Source organism: Balaenoptera ricei, chromosome 7, assembly GCF_028023285.1.
Source record: "Balaenoptera ricei isolate mBalRic1 chromosome 7, mBalRic1.hap2, whole genome shotgun sequence".
Classification (NCBI taxonomy): Eukaryota; Metazoa; Chordata; class Mammalia; order Artiodactyla; family Balaenopteridae; genus Balaenoptera; species Balaenoptera ricei.
The window spans coordinates 53,889,571-53,912,683 of NC_082645.1; the positions used below are offsets into that span (position 1 = coordinate 53,889,571).

General features: G+C 36.4%; 1 protein-coding gene across 8 annotated transcripts in view; it reads right to left on the bottom strand.

The window, feature by feature from the left end:
* Positions 1-23,113, bottom strand: part of COBLL1 (cordon-bleu WH2 repeat protein like 1) — a 151,478-nt gene that overhangs the window by 12,726 nt on the left and 115,639 nt on the right. For 6 of the 8 annotated variants that reach the window (XM_059927997.1, XM_059927996.1, XM_059927995.1 and 3 more), the window contains 5 exons: positions 9,537-9,690; positions 8,991-9,065; positions 7,708-7,827; positions 2,859-3,093; positions 1,738-1,832 (listed from right to left, as the gene is read on the bottom strand). In XM_059927997.1, coding sequence (XP_059783980.1) covers positions 1,738-1,832; positions 2,859-3,093; positions 7,708-7,827; positions 8,991-9,065; positions 9,537-9,690 — 679 coding nt within the window. The remainder of the gene's footprint in view (positions 1-1,737; positions 1,833-2,858; positions 3,094-7,707; positions 7,828-8,990; positions 9,066-9,536; positions 9,691-23,113) is intronic. The other 2 variants (XM_059928001.1, XM_059928000.1) reach the window with 1 other exon arrangement.

Here is a 23,113-nt window from a genome sequence, read left to right on the forward strand (position 1 = left end):
TCACAATTTCAAAATTTTCAGTGATTGTCAGGCCTAGAAACCTAGAATCACTCCTGAATTCATTAGCCAGTCCATCCTCCAACATATTGATGATAATGCCAATGAAATGTCAATGAATGGACAGGCCATTTTTCAAGAATGGCCAGTTGAGGGAGAAGGTATATTTTGTACTATACTGTACTTCCCCCTACTCAACACTGACACCAACATCAACAACCTGATGAAAGTATACAGGGTAGGTTTAAAAAAAAAAAAAAAAGGAGAAAAGGAGAATAAAACTAGTTTAAGGATAACAAATTATTTTAAAAATCACCTAGAGTTGACAATGGTCATTGTAAATCAAGTGCAAATCAAAATAAATGTATTATGGAAATGTACTTGTGACCCTAGCACTAATATGATGCCAAAATCTTAGCAAAAATGATTTAATTTGACTATGATTTTTAAAAGAAGTAAACAGCTTTTAAATCATGACTTCTCAATAGAAATGCTATTGCTGTCATAGCGTATGTTGTAAAAAACTGAGTCAAGAAGAAAAAAGGGGGAAATTATATACAAGTATATAAGTTGTACACTTGTAGCTCAGGATGGTACTGACCATGAGGAAAATGAGTCAGAGACATACATATTCAAATTAACCAACACATACCACATATATAAAATGACATATCTATCCATCTGTCCATCTTGTTTGTGACATTGGGATAATCCATGTTCTATATATATATATATATATATATATATATATATATATATCCCTATGTTTTCTATGAATCTTAACCTAGTTTTATATATTAACATAATAGATTGGACTATGAGAATAAGCACTTCCTTCATACCCCCTTAAAATACCATTGTGTATTCCTTGCATCTCCTATTTGTATAGTATCATTTTTCTGAAATTCAATCCTAAATATATATTTTAACCGTATCTCAGTATTCTGCTATAAGGAATTCAAACAAAGTATCAGATATAATTTCTATGATCGAAGACTGTCCAATCCAATTGAGTAGTCGAGACAGAGAACTACATGGCTTCTAGTAATCAAGTAACAGAATAAGTAAAGTGGCAGGATTTGGATAATAGTTGAATGAGTGAAGATAGGTGGAAAATTATTTTCCAGGCAAAGATAAAAATGAGCATAGGCCTAATGATAGAACTGAGTGAAATATATCATGAGAAAGAGAATAAATTGTCTTGATTTGGGCGGGGGGGGGGGGGAGTGGGAAATACTGGTAAGCACTATTACATAATTAGATGGTTTGGGCCTGAAAAATCAGGCAGACAAGTTTCACCTTAGGTATAGCAACCTGACTATGAAATAAAACAGGCTTGGGTTAGGGAGTCAGTAAAAGGAAAAAAGAGAAGTAGATCATAAGTATACAGAGTATACATCTTTAAGATCCAAGATCTAGGTTAGATAACCTCTAAGATTTAACAACAACAACATTAGAACACATGGTAGTTAGAAGCACATTTTGGAATCAACACGTATTGAACACATACTGCCTGAGTTCAAATTTGAGGTTCACCACTTACTAACTGTGGGACCTCAGGTGAGTTACATAATGTCTTTGTGGCTCTATTATCTGTAAGATGGGACTAAAGTAATAATACCCATAAATGAGTTAATATACAAGATTAAATGAGTTAATATGTATAAAGTGTTTAAGAAAGGTCCTTGGCACATAGCAAGTGCTATGAAAGTGTTGGCTATTAGTGTTTATAGAACTCACCGTTCTCCTGGTTTGGGCCCGGTGACCTCAGGTTTCTTACACTGTCAGCTACCCTCGCTTTGTTGCTTGAATTACATACCATAATGTGTGGTCCTCTGTAAAATATGATATTGCATGTTATATATTGATACTATTGAAACACACACACACATACATGATGATAAAACAGGCAATAATTTCCAAAGACAGATGGACTGGAATAATCATCTTTTTCTGCCAAATATTAGAAATGTAATAGCAAAGAAAGAATACAACTGAGAGGAAATGCTGCTGTGAAACATTAGCTTTCATATGGTGACCCTGTTACAAAGAAAGATGTAAGAAGCTTGGTAAAATGGACACTTTCCCCAAGACAGTGTCTTTTTGTTATTATCAATTATTATCTTTTAAAGAAAAAGGAACTAAATGAAATGTACTCTCATAGACATTTTCCTTGCATCTGGCAAGTTCAGCTTGTGGCAAGTCAGGATGTGAACTGACTTCACTGGGGGTTTTTTTGGTGATAAAAGAGATTAATTTGGAGACAATCCCATGCAAATTATAATAAAACTTTGACAAAATGGTTTATTTTGCCTACTTGATTTCATCTTTATTCATAGTGTGGCATTTCTAACAGAATGTAAGTATACTTTACTATAACTTTCGATTCCTAGGACCAAGGGGAAGGTGCATTCTCTGCTTCATAAAGTTGACTGTAAAAGTAATATTAGTGATTTAACATCATATTCTAAGATGCAGAATTGTTTTATATAGCAGTTAGTAAAAATTCTTCAGGAGCATTAGGTGAAAATTGAAAATTAAATATTTCATTTAGGCCAAATAAGTAATAGGCAAAACAAACGCAATGCAAACAAAAATGCTAATCTTCATACAAAATAACTACACGTTATGGTTGATCTGCCACAGGGATACCAGAACTGTTGGATTTGATCTTATTTAAAAACAGTCACATGTAAATTGATACTTTATGAATAAACATTTTTTTAAATGGTTGTAAAAGGGATAAAGTATAAGCTAAAGAAATGACTATACTTGTGTTTAAAATATCAGTTCTACATTTCAGAAGACTAGTATCAATTAAACAAACCACCACCACCACTTCTGGCATACAGACTACTTACTGTCCATCTGTGTTTCTAGTTCCTTGTTTTTCTTCTTTGGAGTTTTGTGAGGACTCTCCAGTATCACTGCCAAGGGCTGAGTCAGGATCATTTTTCAGTGTATTTATTATATCAGTAGATACAGTAGGAATGTCTTGCGACTTCAGAGAAGTATTTTCAGCCTCATCTTTAGGCACTTCACTCAGTTCTTCCTTTTCATCTATCTCTTCAAGGCTGTAATCAGAGCTTATTCCAGCTACAAAGAAATGAAGATATAATCCTAAATATTAAGTTGCCTCATTTCATCCTATGCAATCCTGGCAGGGAAGGAATTTTTTAAATAATACTTAGTTGGACTCTTTTAAATTCTGATTCAAAGCTAATAGTAAAATACTTTTCTAATGGTGAATAATTATGTTAACATATAATCAGATTATCTCAGACACACATTTCTAAAAATAATATGCTGTCTCTCTCGGTTTTATTCATGGTAGAAAAAAGAGGTTATTTAAGCTCATAAGCTGCAAGTTATATATTTCATTTAAGAATGTATCTTTCAATTTAAATGATTTTTACCTTGATGCAATGGCTTTAAATGTAAACAAAAAGAACACGAGATTTTTAGATTGGCTCCAAGTGTACTTATAAAGTTTGACTCAATAATTATCAGTACTAACTACGATTGAGAATTATCTGAGCATCTTTTAAAAATACTGATGCTCCCCTCTAATCCACATCTGTTAAATCAGAATCTCTGAAGGGAGCGACCAAGAATTTTTTTAAGGTTCTTTCAGGTGATTCTAGTGTGCAACCAAGGTGAAAAGCCATTTACTTAGATGCTTAATATAATTTTTAATATACAAATAGAATAAGTATTATGCAACGAAAATTAATTTTAACTCCTACTCAGTTTGATTCTCAGAGGCAACTTCCCTTAACAGTTTTTTTTCCTCTATATTATCAGAAAGTATAATGAGCATATACCGTTTAAGCAGATATACATACATTTCCTTCTTTCTCTCTATTCTTGGTTTATTTAATATAAATGGAAGCATAATATACCTGATGTTTTACACTAACTGTTTTTTCCTCCACTTAACTATGTCTTAAAGGTCGTCCCATATCAATATATGTGTGTGTATGACTCTTTTCAATAGCTGTGGTTAATATTTCATTGAATGAAATTGTTTTATTATAATTTCTTAGCACTAACACCAAATGGCCAACAGGGTAAAAGAGGAGACATCCTAAGCAATTGGTGTCCACACTAGCTGTGAAAGTAAATTTAAACCAAAGAATGAGGTTCTGGATCTTTGCTTATTTTAATATAATTCAGGGCTTCCCTGGTGGTGCAGTGGTTAAGAATCCGCCTGCCAGTGCAGAGGACACGGGTTTGAGCCCTGGTCCGGGAAGATCCCACATGCCGCAGAGCAACTAAGCCCGTGTGCCACAACTACTGAGCCTGTGCTCTAGAGCCCGTGAGTCACAAATACTGAGCCCACGTGCTACAACTACTGAAGCCCACGCACTTAGCTCTGCAACAAGAGAAGCCGCCGCAATGAGAAGCCCGTGCACCGCAATGAAGAGTAGCCCCCACTCGCTGCAACTAGAGAAAAGCCTGCGTGCAGCAACGAAGACCCAACGCAGCCAAAAATAAATAAATAAATAATAAATTTATAAAAATAAATAAATATAATTCAACACTTCCACTTACATAATAGCAGCTGAACAAAGTTTAATTTTGCCACAATAGAGGGGTAAAAAGGGTAGTATAGCACTGGATTATAGTGATCAGCACATCTACAAAATTTAACAAAAAGTTTAACATATTTGAAGAATATGTGAAGTACTTAAAATGTATTTCTTTAATTGTATCTTTAAGCATATAGACAGAAAAGTATTCTATTTGTGCTTTTTAATAAACAAATATAGGGAATTTTAATGACATTTTTGTTGTAAATTAAAAAACAGATTACTTAGAAAAAACATTAAAGAATTTGACTTTAAGGGCTCCCTGGTGGCGCACTGGTTAAGAATCCGCCTGCCAATGCAGGGGACACGGGTTTGAGCCCTGGTCCGGGAAGATCCCACATGCCGTGGAGCAACTAAGCCCATGTGCTGCAACTACTGAGCCTGCACTCGAGCCCACATGCCACAACTACTGAGCCCACGTACCTAGAGCCTGTGCTCCACGACAAGAGAAGCCACCGCAATGAGAAGCCCACACGCCACAACGAAGGGTAGCCCCCGCTCGACGCAACTAAAGAAAGCCCATGTGCAGCAACGAAGACCCCACGCAGCCAAAAATAAATTAATTGATAAAAAAAGAATTTGACTTTAAGTAAATTTATATATAAAAATATATGTATATAGTTATATATATAAATCTTGCTTTATCATGACATGAAATAGTTATTTTGATGCCAATGTACAATATTATGCCTTTACAATAGCATATTACATCTATACAGTAAGAGTGTATTTACATAATTTGAAAACTGTATCAAGGAAAAATGAAAGGCCATTATGGTTTAGATGCAAGTATGTTTTATAGATGGCTCCTTGGTATATATTAAGCTCTTTTGGAAATTATATTAACTGAGGTAACATTTAGCAAATTATTGATCTTTCTCCCTACTTCTCTCTTTACCGTCACATGTGTTTTATATAGATACACTTTTCTTTAAAAAGTCGAGGTCCTCAAATTTAAGTATGAGGTCCTCACTGAGAAACTGGTCTCAAAGTATGAAGAATGAGTCACATGTTTCAGAAATCTTTTCAAATTATTTTTCTGGGGTTTTATAACTTAGTAGTTATAAGCATCATACAGGCTTTCTTAAATATATATATTTGAACTGCATTCCTGTCATTAAAAGTCTTAGAAAAGGCTGTGATTCTTTTTAAAAATTCTAACCAAGAGCACTTTCATACTTCGTTGTTGTTTGACTAGTACAGATTTTTTCCAAGCTTTAAAAAATATTAAATCAAGTTTGTTTTGTATGTGTTAACAGACTTATACTATGGCCAAATTTTAGAACTACAGCGACAGCAACAAAACGAAGTGGGGGCTCTGAACAGTGAATAATTTTCACAAATGTTAGATCGCAACTATCATATTTCAGCTTCACATGTTCTAAGGGAAGAAAATTCACTTTCAAAGAACAGAGTATCCAAAACTTTAGTGTAGCTGTAAGATATAACAACTTCCAAAATATGTTTAGAAAATTATAAAAAATCATTTGAAATTGTAATTGTTGAAGTTTCTTTTACACTTACTTAGCTTTCTAATTTAACTTGAATATATTTATCTTAATTTTTTCAGTCCCTCTAAAGATTGCAAAATTGACTGAAACAAAAAATAAAATTAAAAAATTATTTAAAATTCATAAAATGTAATATGTGTAAAAGAAATCTGAATAATTAAACTTAGTTTGTAGCATCTTATAAGTTATTAAAGCTTAAAATTTCACTAAGCCTTTTGGGACACCTTGTGTATTTTTCCTGGAGATGGTCAAAAGGGCAGAATTGTTTGACAGATACTACTCTTTGCTAAAACAGAATCGTATTAGATTAAATCTATTCTGGTGAACTTTTTTAAAAAAAATTCATTTATTCAAAAAAGTTCACTGTGTCAGACACTGCTGTAATTTCTGACAGAGCTGTTTTATCTTTCATTTTTAAAAACTGAGGTATAATTTCAGTAACAGTCATCATTTTTGGAATACATTTTGGAATGTCCAGTTTTGACATCTATCTATCTATCTATCTTTCTGTGACCACCACCACAATCAAGATGTAGAACAATTCCATCAGCTTCCAAAATCCCCCAGGCTCCTTGGTAATCAACTCCTCTCTCTAACCCCAGCCCCTGGCAGCAATTATCCCTATAGTTATGCCTTTGCAAGAATGTCATATAAATGAAATCATACAGCATCTAGCCATTTAAGTCTAGCTTCCTTCATTTAACAATGTAAGATTTAGCCATGTTGTTGCATGTATTAGATATTTGTTCCTTCTTTTGGCTAGGCTGTAGTATTCCAACGTATGGACAAACTACATTTTGTTTATCCATTCCTCAGTTTAGGGACATTGGGTTGTTTCCCATTTTTGGCAATTACAAAAATTCTATAATAATTCACATGCAGGTTTTTGTATGCACATTCGTTTTCACTTTTCTTGAGAAGTCTTAGGAGTGGGATTTCTGGGTCATATAGAAAATGAATCCTTATTTTTATTAAAAAAAAAAAAAAAAAAAAACCTGCTAAAGTATTTCCCAAACTGGCCACACAATTTTTCATTCCTTTAATGACTGTATGATAGTATACTGATTTTAAACAACTGGTTTGAGGTGATAAGGACTTTTTCTGAGTCACTGAAAAATTGAGTACAATTATTTATGATAGAATTCAAATATTACCTAACTATGAAGTTTTGCCTTCTGGTAACAAAAAAATTTCGATCACTTAAAAATAAAAATCCCAATCAAAAGCAATACTGTAGAAAATAAGCCAGGCCTAGATAACAAAAGAGTAGTTCAATAAAGAAAAAATATATATGTATTCTTTTATATTTATATAGTTATATGTTGAAAATAATAAAGTTCAAACAGTTTTGCCAAAAAGCAGAAAGCTAAATAGAAGAGAAGCTGAAATCCTTCAGAGCCACTGATTATCATCTTACATGTTGCCATATTCATTCACTATGTGATTAGGGAAAACATCAAACTCCAAGAATTTCAAGTGACAAGGCAGAAACTACTATTTTTTTTATGAGACATTTTTACAAAAGGAATCAACAAGTAACCAAATCTAAATGTGATGACATCTCAATCTGTCTTAAAGCAGCAGGCAGGGAAGGCCAGGTCACCTACATGGCAGAGGTGCGGCAGCTACCTCGGGCGTTCCAGGGCACTCCGAGAGAGGGGCTTCGGCCGGCAGCTGGGGCACAGCACCCTGTTCGTGACCGGGGAACCCAGGGCCAAGGGAGGATTCTGCCAAAGAAGTAAAATCTGTGGAAATGGCACTTAGAAAACAGAATTAAGCAAGCAGAGACCAAGAAGCATTTCACAAGAAATTAGATATGTTAACTCACAATTAGCCATGCATTAAACAAGAAGAGGTAAAAGGGGAAAAAAAGGAAGAAAAACAGCTATCAAGCAAAGTTTGAATAGCGGCCACTTTTCTCTAATACTTCAGAAATCTCATGTCATTTATATAGTTCGATATTATTTAATAAATTTCCTTTGTGAAACAGAATGGTATCATTGATATTATTCTCGGTAAGATTTGAGAAAAATCATTACTAGTTACCTAATGATAGTGTTTTTAATCACAGAGGAAAGGAGAATTCTATATCAAAATCTTAAATTCCTAAATATCACCTAAGAATTAAAGATTCAGGAGCATTTGGGTGCTTGGGAGTTTTTCTGTATTTGTGAATGTGAATTATAAAAATTAGGTAGTTATATTAAGCAATTTTTATACCTATCAAATTATTTCCGTGCTAAAGTACTGACATAGTAATATTCCATTTTTGATTAAACATTATTAGTCTGTCATATTCATTTACACCTAACTTTAAGCCTAACGATTAAGAAATTTTATCATACTTATAGCTACTAAATAGCTATTATTAAAAATATTAAGGAACAGTATTAGATTTTTACTGAAATTTCACTTATTTGGAGAGAATCGAAAATAAAACCATATAATAGAAAATATTTCATAATAAATTTTTACCATCAGATTAGGACAATATGAAGTCACACCTACGACAGTTGCGTAAAGAATGATGCTTAACACCTTCATGTAAGTTTTCTTCTGAACACACCAAGGTACATTCCTAACTAAGATGTGTCATTCCTCTTGGGGAGAAGATTAATAAATGGCAAACTGACATTGCATCAGGAAAAGCAGGAGACCTAGTAAGAAAAGCACTCAAGGTACCATCCCAGAACTAAAATTTTGATTTCTGTGTTTCACACTCTGAACTCAGGGAGGGGAATATTTTTCACTTCATACTATATAATGTGGGAAATGAAGACAAAGCATCTGTATCTCCTTCATATACAGAGCATTACGACTAGATTGATTCCTCAACTGTCCTGGAAGTTCTGTCTCAGTGGTTACATGATGTGGAACAGAGGTGTCATACCTGGGCTGGACACGCCCTCAGAAGAGTTTGCTTCTAAAACACTGTCTGTAGGAATTGCAGGTACCGACTGCAGGGCTAGAAGACAAGAAACACAACTTCTGAGCAAGTCACATTCACCAATGAAACAATTCCTTAGTACCTTAAGTCATTTTTATATAATTCAGAAAAAGATAGCCCTAACCTTATTAGAAGCCACTGTACTTGTCTAGCTGTGATACAGCTAAAATCTATTTTGATTCCCAATCCTACATGTAGTCAATCCTGGAAAGGCAGTATCCTTCTGAATAGACTCACAAATTATAACATGCTCATTTTAGGATAATGGAGCTGTACAGTTTTAAATTTTATTTCGTTATGCAGATTTTTCAAAGGTAGTGAGAATAATCAGGGACTATCTAAGTATTACTATTAAAATCAATTGATTAAAAGCCGAAGTTTAAGTACTAATATTATTTAATAAAAAGATGTGATTTATAACCTATATCATTTCTATTGTCTATATTAAAGAAAACACAACACTAATGTTAATGGGAAAAGTAACATTACCAGTCACGTGACTATTTTCATCACTTTGTTGCAGGGCTGTTTTGGAGGGTGGGGAAGGTGCTTTTCGCTTTGTCCTTTTCAAAGATGAATTCCCACGGGATGTGCTACCGAGCTGCAGAGAGCCCGTCCTCACCCTGCCCGCTCCACAGGAACTCTATGGAAAACAAAGTGATCAAATAGAATCTCTATTCAGAAATGAACAGCAAACTTTCGGAAGACACTGACCTTTACATCAAACACATCATATGCCAATATGAAACATAATGGTCATTCAATCAAAAAGCATTTACGGACTATCTGCCACGTGTCAGAGACAGATATGTAAAAGAAAAGTATAATATGATGCTTCTCAAGAAAGTTAGGCTAGAATGGGAGGCCGGCATGTAAACAACTAATTAAAATGTAGAAGACTCATAGGCAACGCAGTTAAAAACTAGCTTTCAAAGAAAAATCTAGAGAAAATACTGGATGTAAAGTAAGAAGTGAAAAAGGGAAGAATATTTGTACATTAAGACTGGCTTGATTAATCTTTCTCTTTTTAGCACAATACATCAATGACAAACATTTCAAAAATCTGTATGTCTACCAAAGGCAAGGTCATCTGAGGTCCTCGACTCTATACACAGCTAATGCTCACACTCACAGCATGTGACTGTCAGCAGGCTGGCCGGTGCCTCCTGGCCCATTGCCATGTCATCTTGCTCTTTCCCCTTACAACAAACCTGCTTAAAAGTGTTATTCATAGTTTTTTTCTCCAATTTCTCATCTCCCACTTGAACCCCTCCAATCAGATTTTTCTCAACCTTTGATCCATTAAAACTATTCCTATCTGTGAGATAATAGAAAATATATCATGGTCTCTGCCCACATTCCTGGCACAGAGCTCCTAAAACCCTTGAACTTTCCTAAGTGACAAGAACACTAGAAGCATTTCTTGTTCTAATATTGGTCTTGGGCCCCAGTTCCTGACACAGAGCTCCTGAAACCTTTGTAATTTCCTGGATGATAGGAGTACCTTTTGTTGTAATGAGGCAACTCTGGATGGGCTCCTGGATGAGGGCTGGTCATGGGAAAGTCATGATTAGAAGCCTGGAATTTTCAGCCCTGCCCTCATTCTCTTGAGAAGGGAGAAGGGTTGAAAATGGAGTTGATGACTGATCACGCTTATGTGATGAGGCTGCCATAAAATCACAGAAGTATGGAGTTCAGAGAGCCTCCAGGTCAGTGCACACGTGGAGGTGCTGGGAGAGTGGCATACCTGAACAGGTAGTGTGAGCCCCATGCCCCTTCCCACATACTTTGCCCTATACATCTCTTCCATCTAGATGTTCATCTATATCCTTTATCATATCCCTTAGGAAACTGGTAAATGTAAGCAAGTGTTTCCCTGAATTCTGTGAGCCGTTCTAGCAAATTACTCAAACCTGAGGAGGGAGTCGAAGGAACCTCTGATTTATAGCCAGTTGGTCAGAAGTATAGGTAACAACCTGGACTTGTGGTTGGCATCTGAAGTCCAAGAAGGGGGTCATTGGTATCTCTAATCAATAGCTGGTTGGTCAGGAGCAGAGGTGATAACTTGGGCTTGTGACTGGTGCCTGAAGTGTGTGTAGGAAAGGGAGGGCCGTCTTGTGGGACTGAGCCCTTATCCTGTGGAATCTGATGTTGTCTCTGGGTAGATGGTGTCAGAATTTAGCTGAATGCTGGTATCTAAAAATTGCTTGGTGGTCTGGGGGAAAACCTCCACACATTTGTTGAACAGAAGTGAAATGTTTTGTGTGAGTAGCAAAGGAGACTCACAGGGAAGAAACACACAGTAGGAAAGAACTGGGTTTTTCCCTACACGGGAAAATCAATGACCTCCGTCATCACTAAATCAGTGGTTACTTCTTAGAACTCATTTGTTTGACATATTAGCAGCATTAAACTGTTGACCACCCTCTAAAATCTTCTTTTTCTTACATCCAGAATACTATTTCCTTACTCTGCAAGGATCTGAACTCTCTGTTTTCTGTGTTGGTTCCTTTTCATCTAGTCCTTGGACATATTCTCTTTAGAATCTATACTCACTCTTGGTAATGTCTGCTATCTCTGGGTTTTATGTATTATTTATATGTTGATGATTTCCAAAATATGTCTCCATCCGGGACCTCTGTCTGATCTTCATTTAATGTTGAAGCCCATTTCAAACTCAGCATGTCTAAAACTAAGATCCTGATAATCCTCCTTTCATCTCCCCTATTAAAAATAACCCTGTTCTCACAGTCTTCCCTGTTTCAATAAAAACAGCAAGTCATTCTTCCATTTGTTCATGCCAGAAACTTTGCAGTCACCCTCCCATGTCCCCTCTCTCTCACACTCCATATCAAGTCCATCCTATTGGCTCATCCAGCTCAACTGCTACCACAGAGTGAGCCATCACCAAGAACCTTCTAATTGTATTGCTTCTTCCACATTGCTTCCCTAGAGTCCTTCCTCAATATAGCAGCAAAGGATCCTGTTAAAATAAAAATCAGGGGAAGGCACTTTGTTCCATACCCACTAATAATTTCCCAACTGGTACAGAAAAGCTAAAGTCCTTGTAATGACTTCTAAGGCCATTGGCGACCGGGCCCCTAGACCTCTCTGACCACCTCCTTCTCCAGGTGTGGAGCCGAGTGAGCCACACTGGCCTTCACACTCTCCGCAAATGTGCCAGGAGGGTTCCCACCTCAGGGTGGTTGCCCTTGCTGTCCCTGTCCCTGGAATGCTCTTCCGATAACTTAATGTCTTACCCCATCATCTTCTTCAGGTCATTTCTCAAATGTCACCTTTTCAGTGAGCTCCTCCTTGACCTCCCCCACCCCGCCTCAACAATTCCTATCCCTCTTCCCAGCTTGGTCTTTATGATCAGCATTTAATCACTCTCTAACATACCACAGAGTTGGCCTCTTTACCTTGGTTATTGTTGCTTCCACCAGGTTTGACTCTAAGGGCAAGGATATTTTTTCCTCCTATTTTGCTCACTTCCGTGTCTCCAGAACAAAGTGTGTCTCATAGAAGTTTCTCAATAAATACGTGTTGAGTGAATGAAAGAAATGAACCAGATACTGCCTTCTTCATTTGCAAATAAAAGGCCTTGATAAACTTGGACTAGGAGAGTATGTAAAGCTTGGGCCATTCCAATCTTAAGAGACAATGTAAGTACAACTAAGGGAAGCGGCCTACTTCATAAGATGTTTATCAGTCATTATGTCTCGCTATATACCACAACAAATTTAGCAAATTTACTATTTTGTAATGTTATAATATTCCTGCCAGAGAAGAAAGGAAGCCTGCTCTCACAGAGAAAAGTCTGAGTTAGCTGTCATCACTGGCAGTTCTGTTAGGGACAAAAGCGGAAGGCAGCTCCTCTCACGCGGCGGAAGCAGAGTCAGGTCCATACAGCAGGCACTTGGTGGAGCACACCTCTCACTAAGGTTAACTCATGTTAACAAGGGGGTCAGACAGGGTGGCACCAGGCTGACCTTATCGGTAATCAGAACATTAAACTTCTTCCATACCAGTTGGTAAATAGCTGCAGCCACCAATCTCCTCTCCTCTCATCACCCTGGTCCCTCCTACAGAACTCTTCAGACGTCTCCATAATCCAGCATGAAAAGAGTTAAAGCCTGCCACCCAAACCCAGATTTTGATTCAGAGTCACTGAAGCCAATTTTGATTAAATCAGAGGGTCACCCCCCTCCAACCCCATGGGTGGGCCCTCAACTGCTGCTTGGACCTCTGAAATAATTAGGAGAAGGGCCCTCAGCGACAAAGAGCTGAGAAAGAAATGTAGTGATGGATCAGCAATATTTAAATATCATTTTGAATAGGACATAAAGTTTAAATTAAAATCTTATTGATGATGTCTCTGTGTTCGGAAACCTTCACTTGCTATCTTATAAAAGTAAGAAATTTAGGGATCGTTAGGGAGAAGGCCAAACATTCTCCTAAAACAATACGACACTTCATTTTTTAAAATATTGATCTAAAACATCAAAAGCAGTAGAAGACGTCATTTTATTTCTTGATGAGCTTACTTCTGTAAAGCCCTATTGAAGCATGCCTCATTCCTATCACAGACCTAGTTTATCCGTAGGAACACAGTAGGTGAACAATAAGTAATTGGTGAATGCATGAAGTCATGGCAGCATTTGATTTTCCTTCTAATTCCATGCGAAAATGTGTTTCTCATGTTTGGACCGATTGCTTTCATGTAGTCTGATAACAACCCATGTTCCCCTTTAGGTCAGGTTCCCAGCCACTGTCATTTATTGGTCTGTTACCTGGTAAAAGCAGTCACAACATGAATTTCTCAGACAGTAGTATCTGTTTAGGAGTTAGAGCTCTTAAATTCTGGTTATAATATAATAAAGCAAATAGCACAGAGATAAAAAAGGGAGGAATGTATATACAGAGGCTCACAAATTTATATGGACCTAATAACTCAAAGACAGAATAAAAATAAACTCATATATTTCATTTCTCACCCTAGAGGTCTTAAAATAAGCTAACTTTTTTTCGTACAGGATATTTATATTTCTATGGATAAAGAATTTAAAATTTGTCCAAATACACATATTTCAGTGTTACAAATGCTAAAACAGTTTTAATAGCATTTGTGAAGACAGCTGAGGGAATGCACGTTAGACGGGCAAAGCCATGAACATCTTGGGGGAGCACATGTTTTATAACCTTATTCCGTAAGATTTACCCCCTTCCTCTATTATATGGGCATGTCATGAAAGCAAATGGACTTATGTTTCCAGACCAGCAACTGGATCATAGGGACTAAGAACGAAGACCTTTGAAGAGAATATGATTGTCACTGCATGTGACCAGGTCAACTTACGTTACGTGCATCACTAGATTCCATGCTATAATCAATGGTAAGAGCTTACTAACTTGGTGACAAAAATGTAAATTTAACAACTGACATAAGATGGGCCAAGGCAGGAGTTTTGAAGGAATAAGAATGGTGAGTTTAATCAGCATAGATTAGTGAAAGGAATATAAGTTTTGTTCTGAGATATGAGTGATATTAGTATTAGCATTCAAGGAAATAGCTTAATATACATTTCTTGTTGTCCTGTAAGACAGAGAGACAAGAGTTTTTAAATTTATTCTGTGTGTGTGTGTGTGTGTGTGTGTGTGTTTTTAAGGAGACTTAGAAAAGAATTTCAATCAGCTAAGCAGCAGCCAAAAGAAAATCAAACTTGGGAGTTATTTTGGGTTAACTAAAACATTGCTATTAAGACTAAAATGGAGGAACCCCAGGATCCTATGTCTACGGAAAACATCCTTCTCTTGGGTAAAAGCCTGCAAGAAAGAAGTGGCATTTGAGGTAGAAGATCTAGGTGTTCCTAAATAGATTGTAGCCAAGAAAACTGGCATGTACCATGGGATACGTGTAGAATATACGGATCCAGCACACAAGCTTGCTAAGAAGGAGACGTACTAAACTACTGCAGTTATTTAAGTAAACACGTCATGAGTTCCCATATAAAATGTTGAAAGAAAGAAAGAAAGAAGGGCGAGGAAGGCCACCATGCATTCTTAAGCCCCATTTTGTTCTGTGCACTTCAGGAATATGCTCCTTAATAGGTTCCCAATAGTTCTACTCTTGCATTTCTCAGGATTGAGCTACCCAGGATTTTGAGTGTGACTTTGTCTAATTGGCGAGAAGCTTACAGAGGGTTTGCAAGTTGGAAGGCAGCCAGTGTAATGGTTACCAAACACATGAGCTCTGGAGTCGATGCCAGGGCTTGAAAGGGAAACGTGGCATTTATTGTCCCTGCAACCTTCTGCCTCCTTCTCCACAAACTGGGAAAAGTAAGAGTACCTGCTTCCTAGGGGCTGGGTGCTCACGTGAAATGACCTGTGTAAGGCACTTGGTGCTGCACCTAGTATACAGTACACGCTCCGTAAGTAGTATATAATGTTATTACATGTAATTTGTCTATTTTCAAGTATGTGAAAGTGTAAAAAAATAAGCAAATGATAGTTGTAGTGTAGAGGTTAGAGTAAAAAGTGTGGATAAAAGGAGGTACTTATTCTAAGACTGTACTTTCTTTAGTGATGGCGGTGGTGGGAGTCCTATTAGGGTGAGTCTCAGTTATAATCAACCTTAAACAACTTAGGAACTTGTGCTTAGTCCACTGCACAAGCTAAATCCACTGTGTGTAAAACTCCACCTTTAAGTCACCTCAGGCAGCTTCATCATACCTTAAAGGAGTTTAATAAAAGCTAAATATTTAACACCAGTTTGTTAATTCTTAGTGAGGGGTACAGGGAAGTGAATTATAGTATATAAATCTGAAATATTTCATACATTTAATGTGAACAATTAAAATGAAAGAAATGCTTAGAACTGTCTTTAGCTTTTACCACCTAGCCAAGGTACATTTCCTTTGGTCAAATTATGACTGAAAATTTTAAAAAGGAGTTGAGATCAAATTATATTTAAGTCCAAAGGATTTACAACACAAGAAAACAGACAGGTTTCTTCTTACTGTGGGAAAAGCACTTTGGTTAATAATTAGAGATATTCAATTATTTACTTTAGTTAGAGTCACTAAGTCTGCCTGCCTTCAGCAAAAACTGCACCTCTAACAGGAATGTAAATCACTGAATTTTACAGTCTGTGAAAAGAAAAATACTGCACAGAGAAACAGAATTCACTAATGAAAGTGGCAAGGTCAAGTTGAAAACCATGCCAGATAGTTAATCCTTCATAATTCACATCCAGATCAGAATTCACTGGTTCAAAATGGAACTAAATTTAGCTGAAGAAAATAGAATTGAATGGTATTCAATAGATTTACTTAGTACTAGCTCTATACTTGTTATTAGATCACTTATTAATCACAGTTGAATTATAAGATGTGGGTCACTGAAATCAATATATTCTGATTAAGAGTGAAGAATACAAATAGGAAAATAATAAAAAAAGACTGAATCAAAGGATGGAAATACAGTGGCCCAAATTCAATCAATGACATCGTTAAATGTTTCTTTATTTTTTTTTGGCTGCGTCGGGTCTTTGTTGCTGCGCGCAGGCTTTCTCTAGTTGTGGCAAGCAGGGGCTATTCTTCGTTGCGGTGCGTGGGCTTATTGCGGTGGCTTCTCTTGTTGCGGAGCATGGGCTCTAGGAGCTCAGGCTTCAGTAGTTGTGGCACTCGGGCTCAGTAGTTGTGGCTCCCAGGCTCTAGAGCACAGGCTCACTAGGTGTGGCCCACAGGCTTAGCTGCTCCTTGGCATGTGGGATCTTCCCGGACTAGGGATCAAACCCATGTCCCCTGCATTGGCAGGTGGATTCTTAACCACTGCACCACCAGGGAAGTCCTGTTAAATGTTTCTATTTGAAGCTTTTGGATTCTAGTTTGTTTATAATACGATTTCCCATGTGAGGAGGAGTTGGGTTAAAGAGAGCTTAAGCAATTTCATAAAATTGTCTTAAAACTCATATAATTTTCTTTTCTTTTTAAGGGACAGACTCCCATTATCTTTCTCCAATGTAGACATTCTCAATAAATGCTATTAAATATTATAAAATACCTTATAATTGACATTAGGGTTTCCTAATTTACTATGAATTAGTCATTAGTATCCTAATGACTGAACTTTCACATAACTGAAGGTCAAGCTTTAACTCTTAACTCTTGATAGAATTCTAAAATAATTTTACAACTTAAACAACAAATCAATTTTCTTAAACGTCAAAACATAATTATTATACCATAGTGAATGTAATATAGAAGTATAAGATATTCTACTGAATTTCAAAATAGGCAAAGCTCTGAAGGTAAGTTTTTCTTACTACGGTGAAATCAGTTTTATTATTAATTTGATCATAAAATTAGCACAATCTCCTATGAGATGCAAACAGTGCATACATTGATGAGGAAAAAAAGAAAGAAAAATTACCGTAAATCTCAGCAAATATAGGTCACCTCATAGAAGTTTTGGTGTCCAGCCTTTTACCTTATACCTGTATACACGCACACATACACAAATGCACATGTGTTGTGACTTGTATTGGATGAAAGCATACATGCCAGTTTCTTTCTTTCTTTTTAATGTTTTTTTCACGCAACGTGTTATCTTTTGGTGGGTCCAGAGCAAGTTTATTTTGCTGCCTTGAATCTCCTTGTTCTACACCATTTTGCCCCTTGGACAGCACTTCCTCCAGACTCCTAAAAATCTAGGACTTACATATTCTATTTTCTTATTCTGTCTATAAACCTGTTTTAACATCCTTCATTTATAGCACTGAAAGTCTTGCTTAGGTCAACTTAGATTTTACAAAGTCATCAGTGAAGGGGTATAAGAAGTAGGGGTGACATTCCAGGTACCAGATGATTGTAATTAGGGAAAGAAGAAATAGGGCAGCATTATCAGAGCCTGGAGCTCTTAAATCCACACTATGTAAGCAGGCAACTGTTCTGCCAATTTCAAGGGTGTTTATCAATCTGCTGAAATAAATTCTTCTACGAGAGGAAGCAATGAGATTAGAGCTGGATTCACTTACAGGTATCTAAATAACCACCACCACTCTTCACTTGTGATTTTTTGAGTTACTAACAAAAAATTAAATCTCTTCAGAGGATTCTGAGTGGCTGCGCTTGCCACTAGGTTTCTCTCAAAATCATCTAGTTTTAAACTCACGATTAGTCAATGATAACATCTGTGTTCTCTGGTTAACAAACTCATTAACCTGAGCGTATCTTCCTCAAATTTTCTGTCTTCAACATCTTTTAAGTGATGCCCGAAACACTTGTGCTGACTTTGGTGTTACAGTTAGGAGTTCAGGGAGAAAGATCTCAGTTAGTCAATGTTTCATTTTGCTATTGTTCTTTAGGGTTCAAAAATCTTTAGAGGAGTAATACCAAGACTAGATACCACTGTCTGGTAACACTGATCAAACCAAAGGTCCCTGCAGCAGAGCACTTTCATCTGTTAAAGGCCAATTTTAAATGACAACAACAACTTTTATAAAAAAAAAAAAAAAAAGATTTTATAATACCAGAGTTGAAAAAGAGTTCTGGAAATTTAATTACAAAACGTTATTCTATAGAGGAGAAACCCAAACCATAAAGAAGTTCGATGGCTTGTTCTTCAAGGTAGAAGATGAAGAAGACAATGAGAAAGATGCCCAAAAGCAAAGAAGAATATAATAGGCGTATTACAGATCCAAGACTCTCTCTCAAGCCAGATTAGGGTTTCTTCTGCCACAATATAATTCTTTCCAGCCCTTCTCCACGCATATCAGAATAAAACCAAAACACGAATTTTACAAACTGTGTTACACCTATCCTTGCAAGGGTTTTACATTCTCTCCCTGAGGCAATCTGCTTTCATTTCATCAACCCTCCAATACTCTGAGAAAGCATGTAACCAAGTCTTATTAGTGGTAATTCCTTATAACATTTTTTAAATGCCCAAAGATGAGGGCCTGAGTAGTATATCTTGAATGAAAAAAGACAAAATGAACCAGGAAAAAGCAGAGATCAGGATCAAGTTAAAAAGAGGATGGTGGTGGGTTTCCCTGGTGGCGCAGTGGTTAAGAATCCGCCTGCCAATGCAGGGGACACGGGTTCAAGCCCCAGTCTGGGAAGATTCCACATGCCACAACTACTGAAGCCTGCATGCCTAGAGCCTGTGCTCCGCAACAAAGACAAGCCACCGCAATGAGAGGCCCGCGTAACCATGGTTCTCTGCGGTCATAGTGATCAAACAGAGGGGTGTCTAGGAGCAGGGCAGGAGAATACTCAACATCTATAGGTAACTGATTTAGGGCCTCAATGAGAGTAAAGGAGAAATCAAGGGAACAAGCTGGGGCCAACTCAGTTCATCCCAGAAAGAGAGTTAAGGCTGTATGGCAGGCATTATCCAAGTGACCTCACCATTTTATCACTGTGGCTCCAGGAAAGGGGCCAGCTTCTCTCCACTCTGACCTCTGTTAACATGCTAGTTACCAGAGAAAGGCATGTCTTTGAAAACCATGAGGTCCCAAATGTCACAGTGGTAGAAAGGCTAAGTAAACTTCATACTATGAGAACTTGTAAAGGAAGACCCTAACACTGATTATTTTCAATATTTTATTAACTCAGTATACGTATTTCAGAGAGGAAAGCTAGATAAGGAAGATAAATCCACACAAATTCCATAAATGACCTATTCTTCTTTAAAATTTAGCAACTTTATAATGAGCATAGCTCTTTACATTTAGGTCAGAGGTAAAGCTGGCAGAAACCTAAAAAGTAATTGTTCAGAGGATTTTTGTGAGCATTAAATGAGCAACGTGGTTGAGCCTTGTCTGAAATATTAGTAAGTGATATATAAGCATTAGTCATTACTTCTGTTCTTGTGTGACTATGACCCTTTGAAAATCTGATGAAAACTACAATGCAAAGTATATCTTATATCTGGGAAAGCCTTAAAAGAGGAAGAATATTAAATATTATATTGCGCTGGTGCATTTCTCTACTGAATGAAACAAGTCATATTTTTGGAAGTACAGACAGCTGTATCCTGTATATCAAGCTGAAAATGCCATGACAACCACTGTTCCTAGGCAATTGGAGAATTATGTGTGTGGTCCACTTTCTATATAATAAATATAAGTGGAGAGTGGAGGTAAAAAAAAAATCAAATGTTATGAGATAACCTGGAGGAAAAAACTAAAAAGGGGTATATTTCTTAAAAATTATAAATACATGCTCTATTACAACAACCTTAATGACTGCATAAAATGACTAGATTAAACTCATTAAGTGAAGCTAAGACCAAATATATACTTGCACATTTCAAAATCACATAACAATCTATCATCTTATCTGCTTGTAAAGCATGATAAATATTAAAAGATGAAATTGGGTAAAAGATGAAAAATGTCAAATATTTTTAAAGAAACAAATCAGCTGTTAAAAAACTAACACTCTAAGTATTAAATTTCACTTGCATAAGACTATATGGCAAAGAATTTCAATTTCTCAACATTTGAGTGTTTGCAGCAGAATGCAAAATGAGACCAAGTGAAATGCCCAATCAAGAGCATTCCTTATTGTGTTCCCAGCCAAAAGCCAATATCCTAAAGAAAACGAGGTGCCATGCTAGTAGCCCGGGAAAAACAATTCACTGTTGTATACTCACATAACCAAGCAGCAAAGCCATACCAAATATGAAAAAATGAAGAATTCTCCAAAAGGTTCTGTGAATTCAATGGGTCAAGATTACCTACAGCTTCTGTCCAACTCTTCTTCCTCTTCTTCAAATGTAAAATAGGCATAAAAGGTTAATTTGTCAGTAATACTAGGACATCCTTTGGCCACTGATTTCATTAAATGTGCTCTTCACAGATACTTGGTCAGCAGACACGGGACGAAAACTGGATTTCTGAACTTAGTTTCAATCCCAGAATTCTAAGTCACTTTTAATTTTAAGTCAATGCCACTGCATCTCTGACTTCTGTCATGTATGAAGTAAATGACAATCTTATGTAAATAACTATATGCATTTTATGCAGTAATACATGTGATCTAGTCCATGTAAATGACAGCATGAGCCAGCTCTTACATATGTTGTTGTGCAAATGGCATTTCACATCTTCAGGCAGAATCATGTTCACAAAGTGCTTAAAGAGTACCAGGAAAAACTGCCAGAAATTTTCTAATTGGATAGTTTTCTCTTCCAAATGAACATTTCCACAGAAGACAGTGTATTTCACCTTTACAAAGAAAATGACACAAGACCTGAAACCACGTGAAAAGAGTACATGGAGATTCAGGGACATGCAAAGGACACTGTAGCAATGACAGTAAACTATGTAGTCTTTAAAATATATTCTTTAGGTGGATAGAATTTTAGATGCAGAAATGTTCCCCAAAAAGGTTAAGATAAATTATCTTACTAACTGGGATCATCACTGAATCCTCTTTGGAAACTGCACAATCGGTTGCCAAAATTAGCTCAGAAAATCAACAGCCTTTTATGTGAATATTTTCAGTTGATGCTCCAAAATCACTATCCAAATACCTTAATTTGCCAGTATTGAGAAATGCCTTAGAGGAATGAGGCAAATTATTAAATATAGACAGCCAAAAAGCATAAAATAGATGTGGTTGACAATATTTTTTCCAAGCTACAGATAGACTGACTTATCTGTAAGCCTAAGGCAAATATAATATCAATGATTACTTAAAAGAACATTAAGATAAAAGCTCAAAATGAATAAAACTGTGCTAATTATAAATCACTTTGTTATGCATTACTGTTATTTATCTCTCTAGCTCTGTTTTCAGGCACTACATCCACAAGAGATAAGCATTTGCTATTTCTAATATAATGTAACTATTTCCAATATTTTCTTTCTGCTTTATTCAAAGGACTCTTTGGGGGAAAAAAAAAATTGGAAAAATCAAAATGCGGTAGTTCTGTTAAACAGCGCACCCTTGTGGTTTATCTTACCACCTAACAATAAAAATTACAGGATAAAGATATATCCAAAATTCTTCATGGACTTGGAAATGATTTTGCCGGGGTTTTTTCCAGTAATTTTTTCCCAGCTTGGTATTACTTTTAATTAGTAAAAGTAGTGCCTTTTTAAAATTTCAAATTCAAAATGAAATTGTTAAAATAGATACAAAATGTCTACAGTGATAATGACTATCTTTGATTTTAAATTTAAAAGAAGCAAACAGTAAAATAAGTAAAATTCATCTATAAACTTATACGTTTTGCTGAGTTTCCTGAATATTTTCATCTAACGCTATAAAAAAATTTCAATTCAGGGCTCAATTTTATTTATATGCATTATGTAATACACACTACCTTTTAGTTATTAGTTCTTAAGCTTTCAATACAACCTTGCCAAAATTCTGGCTTTTTTGTAAAAGCTTAAGAAGAATATTGCCAAGAATTACTTGGGCCAATTACTATAAAAGTAAATGTAAGCAATTTTTAAGTTATCCAAGTACTTCTGAAAATTTACCAGATCTACACAGGAAATAATAAAATTTTATTGGACAGACATTCTCATTGTATATATCAATACTATACCTGACTGTGTGAAAGCTGTGGTTAAAAGTTTACTTATCAATTCTCTTGAACACCTACTATGTTACAGAATTTCTCTGTGAAACACAATTCCCACCTTCTGGTTTGGAAGAAAAAAAAGGGGGGAAATTTAACAATGCTATAAGCTTTAAACAATAAAATAACCTTAATGTTTATGTTTAGAGGATGGAGTACCCACCCCATAACATGTTATATCCATCAATGGAATATTTATTATGCAGCTTTTAAAAAGGGAAGCCCAGGGGCTTTCCTGGTGGCGCAGTGGTTGAGAATCTGCCTGCCAATGCAGGGGACACAGGTTCGAGCCCTGGTCTGGGAAGATCCCACATGCCACGGAGCAACTAGGCCCGTGAGCCACAATTACTGAGCCTGCACGTCTGGAGCCTGTGCTCCGCAACAAGAGAGGCCGCGAGAGTGAGAGGCCCACGCACCGCGATGAAGAGTGGCCCCCGCTTGCCGCAACTAGAGAAAGCCCTCGCACA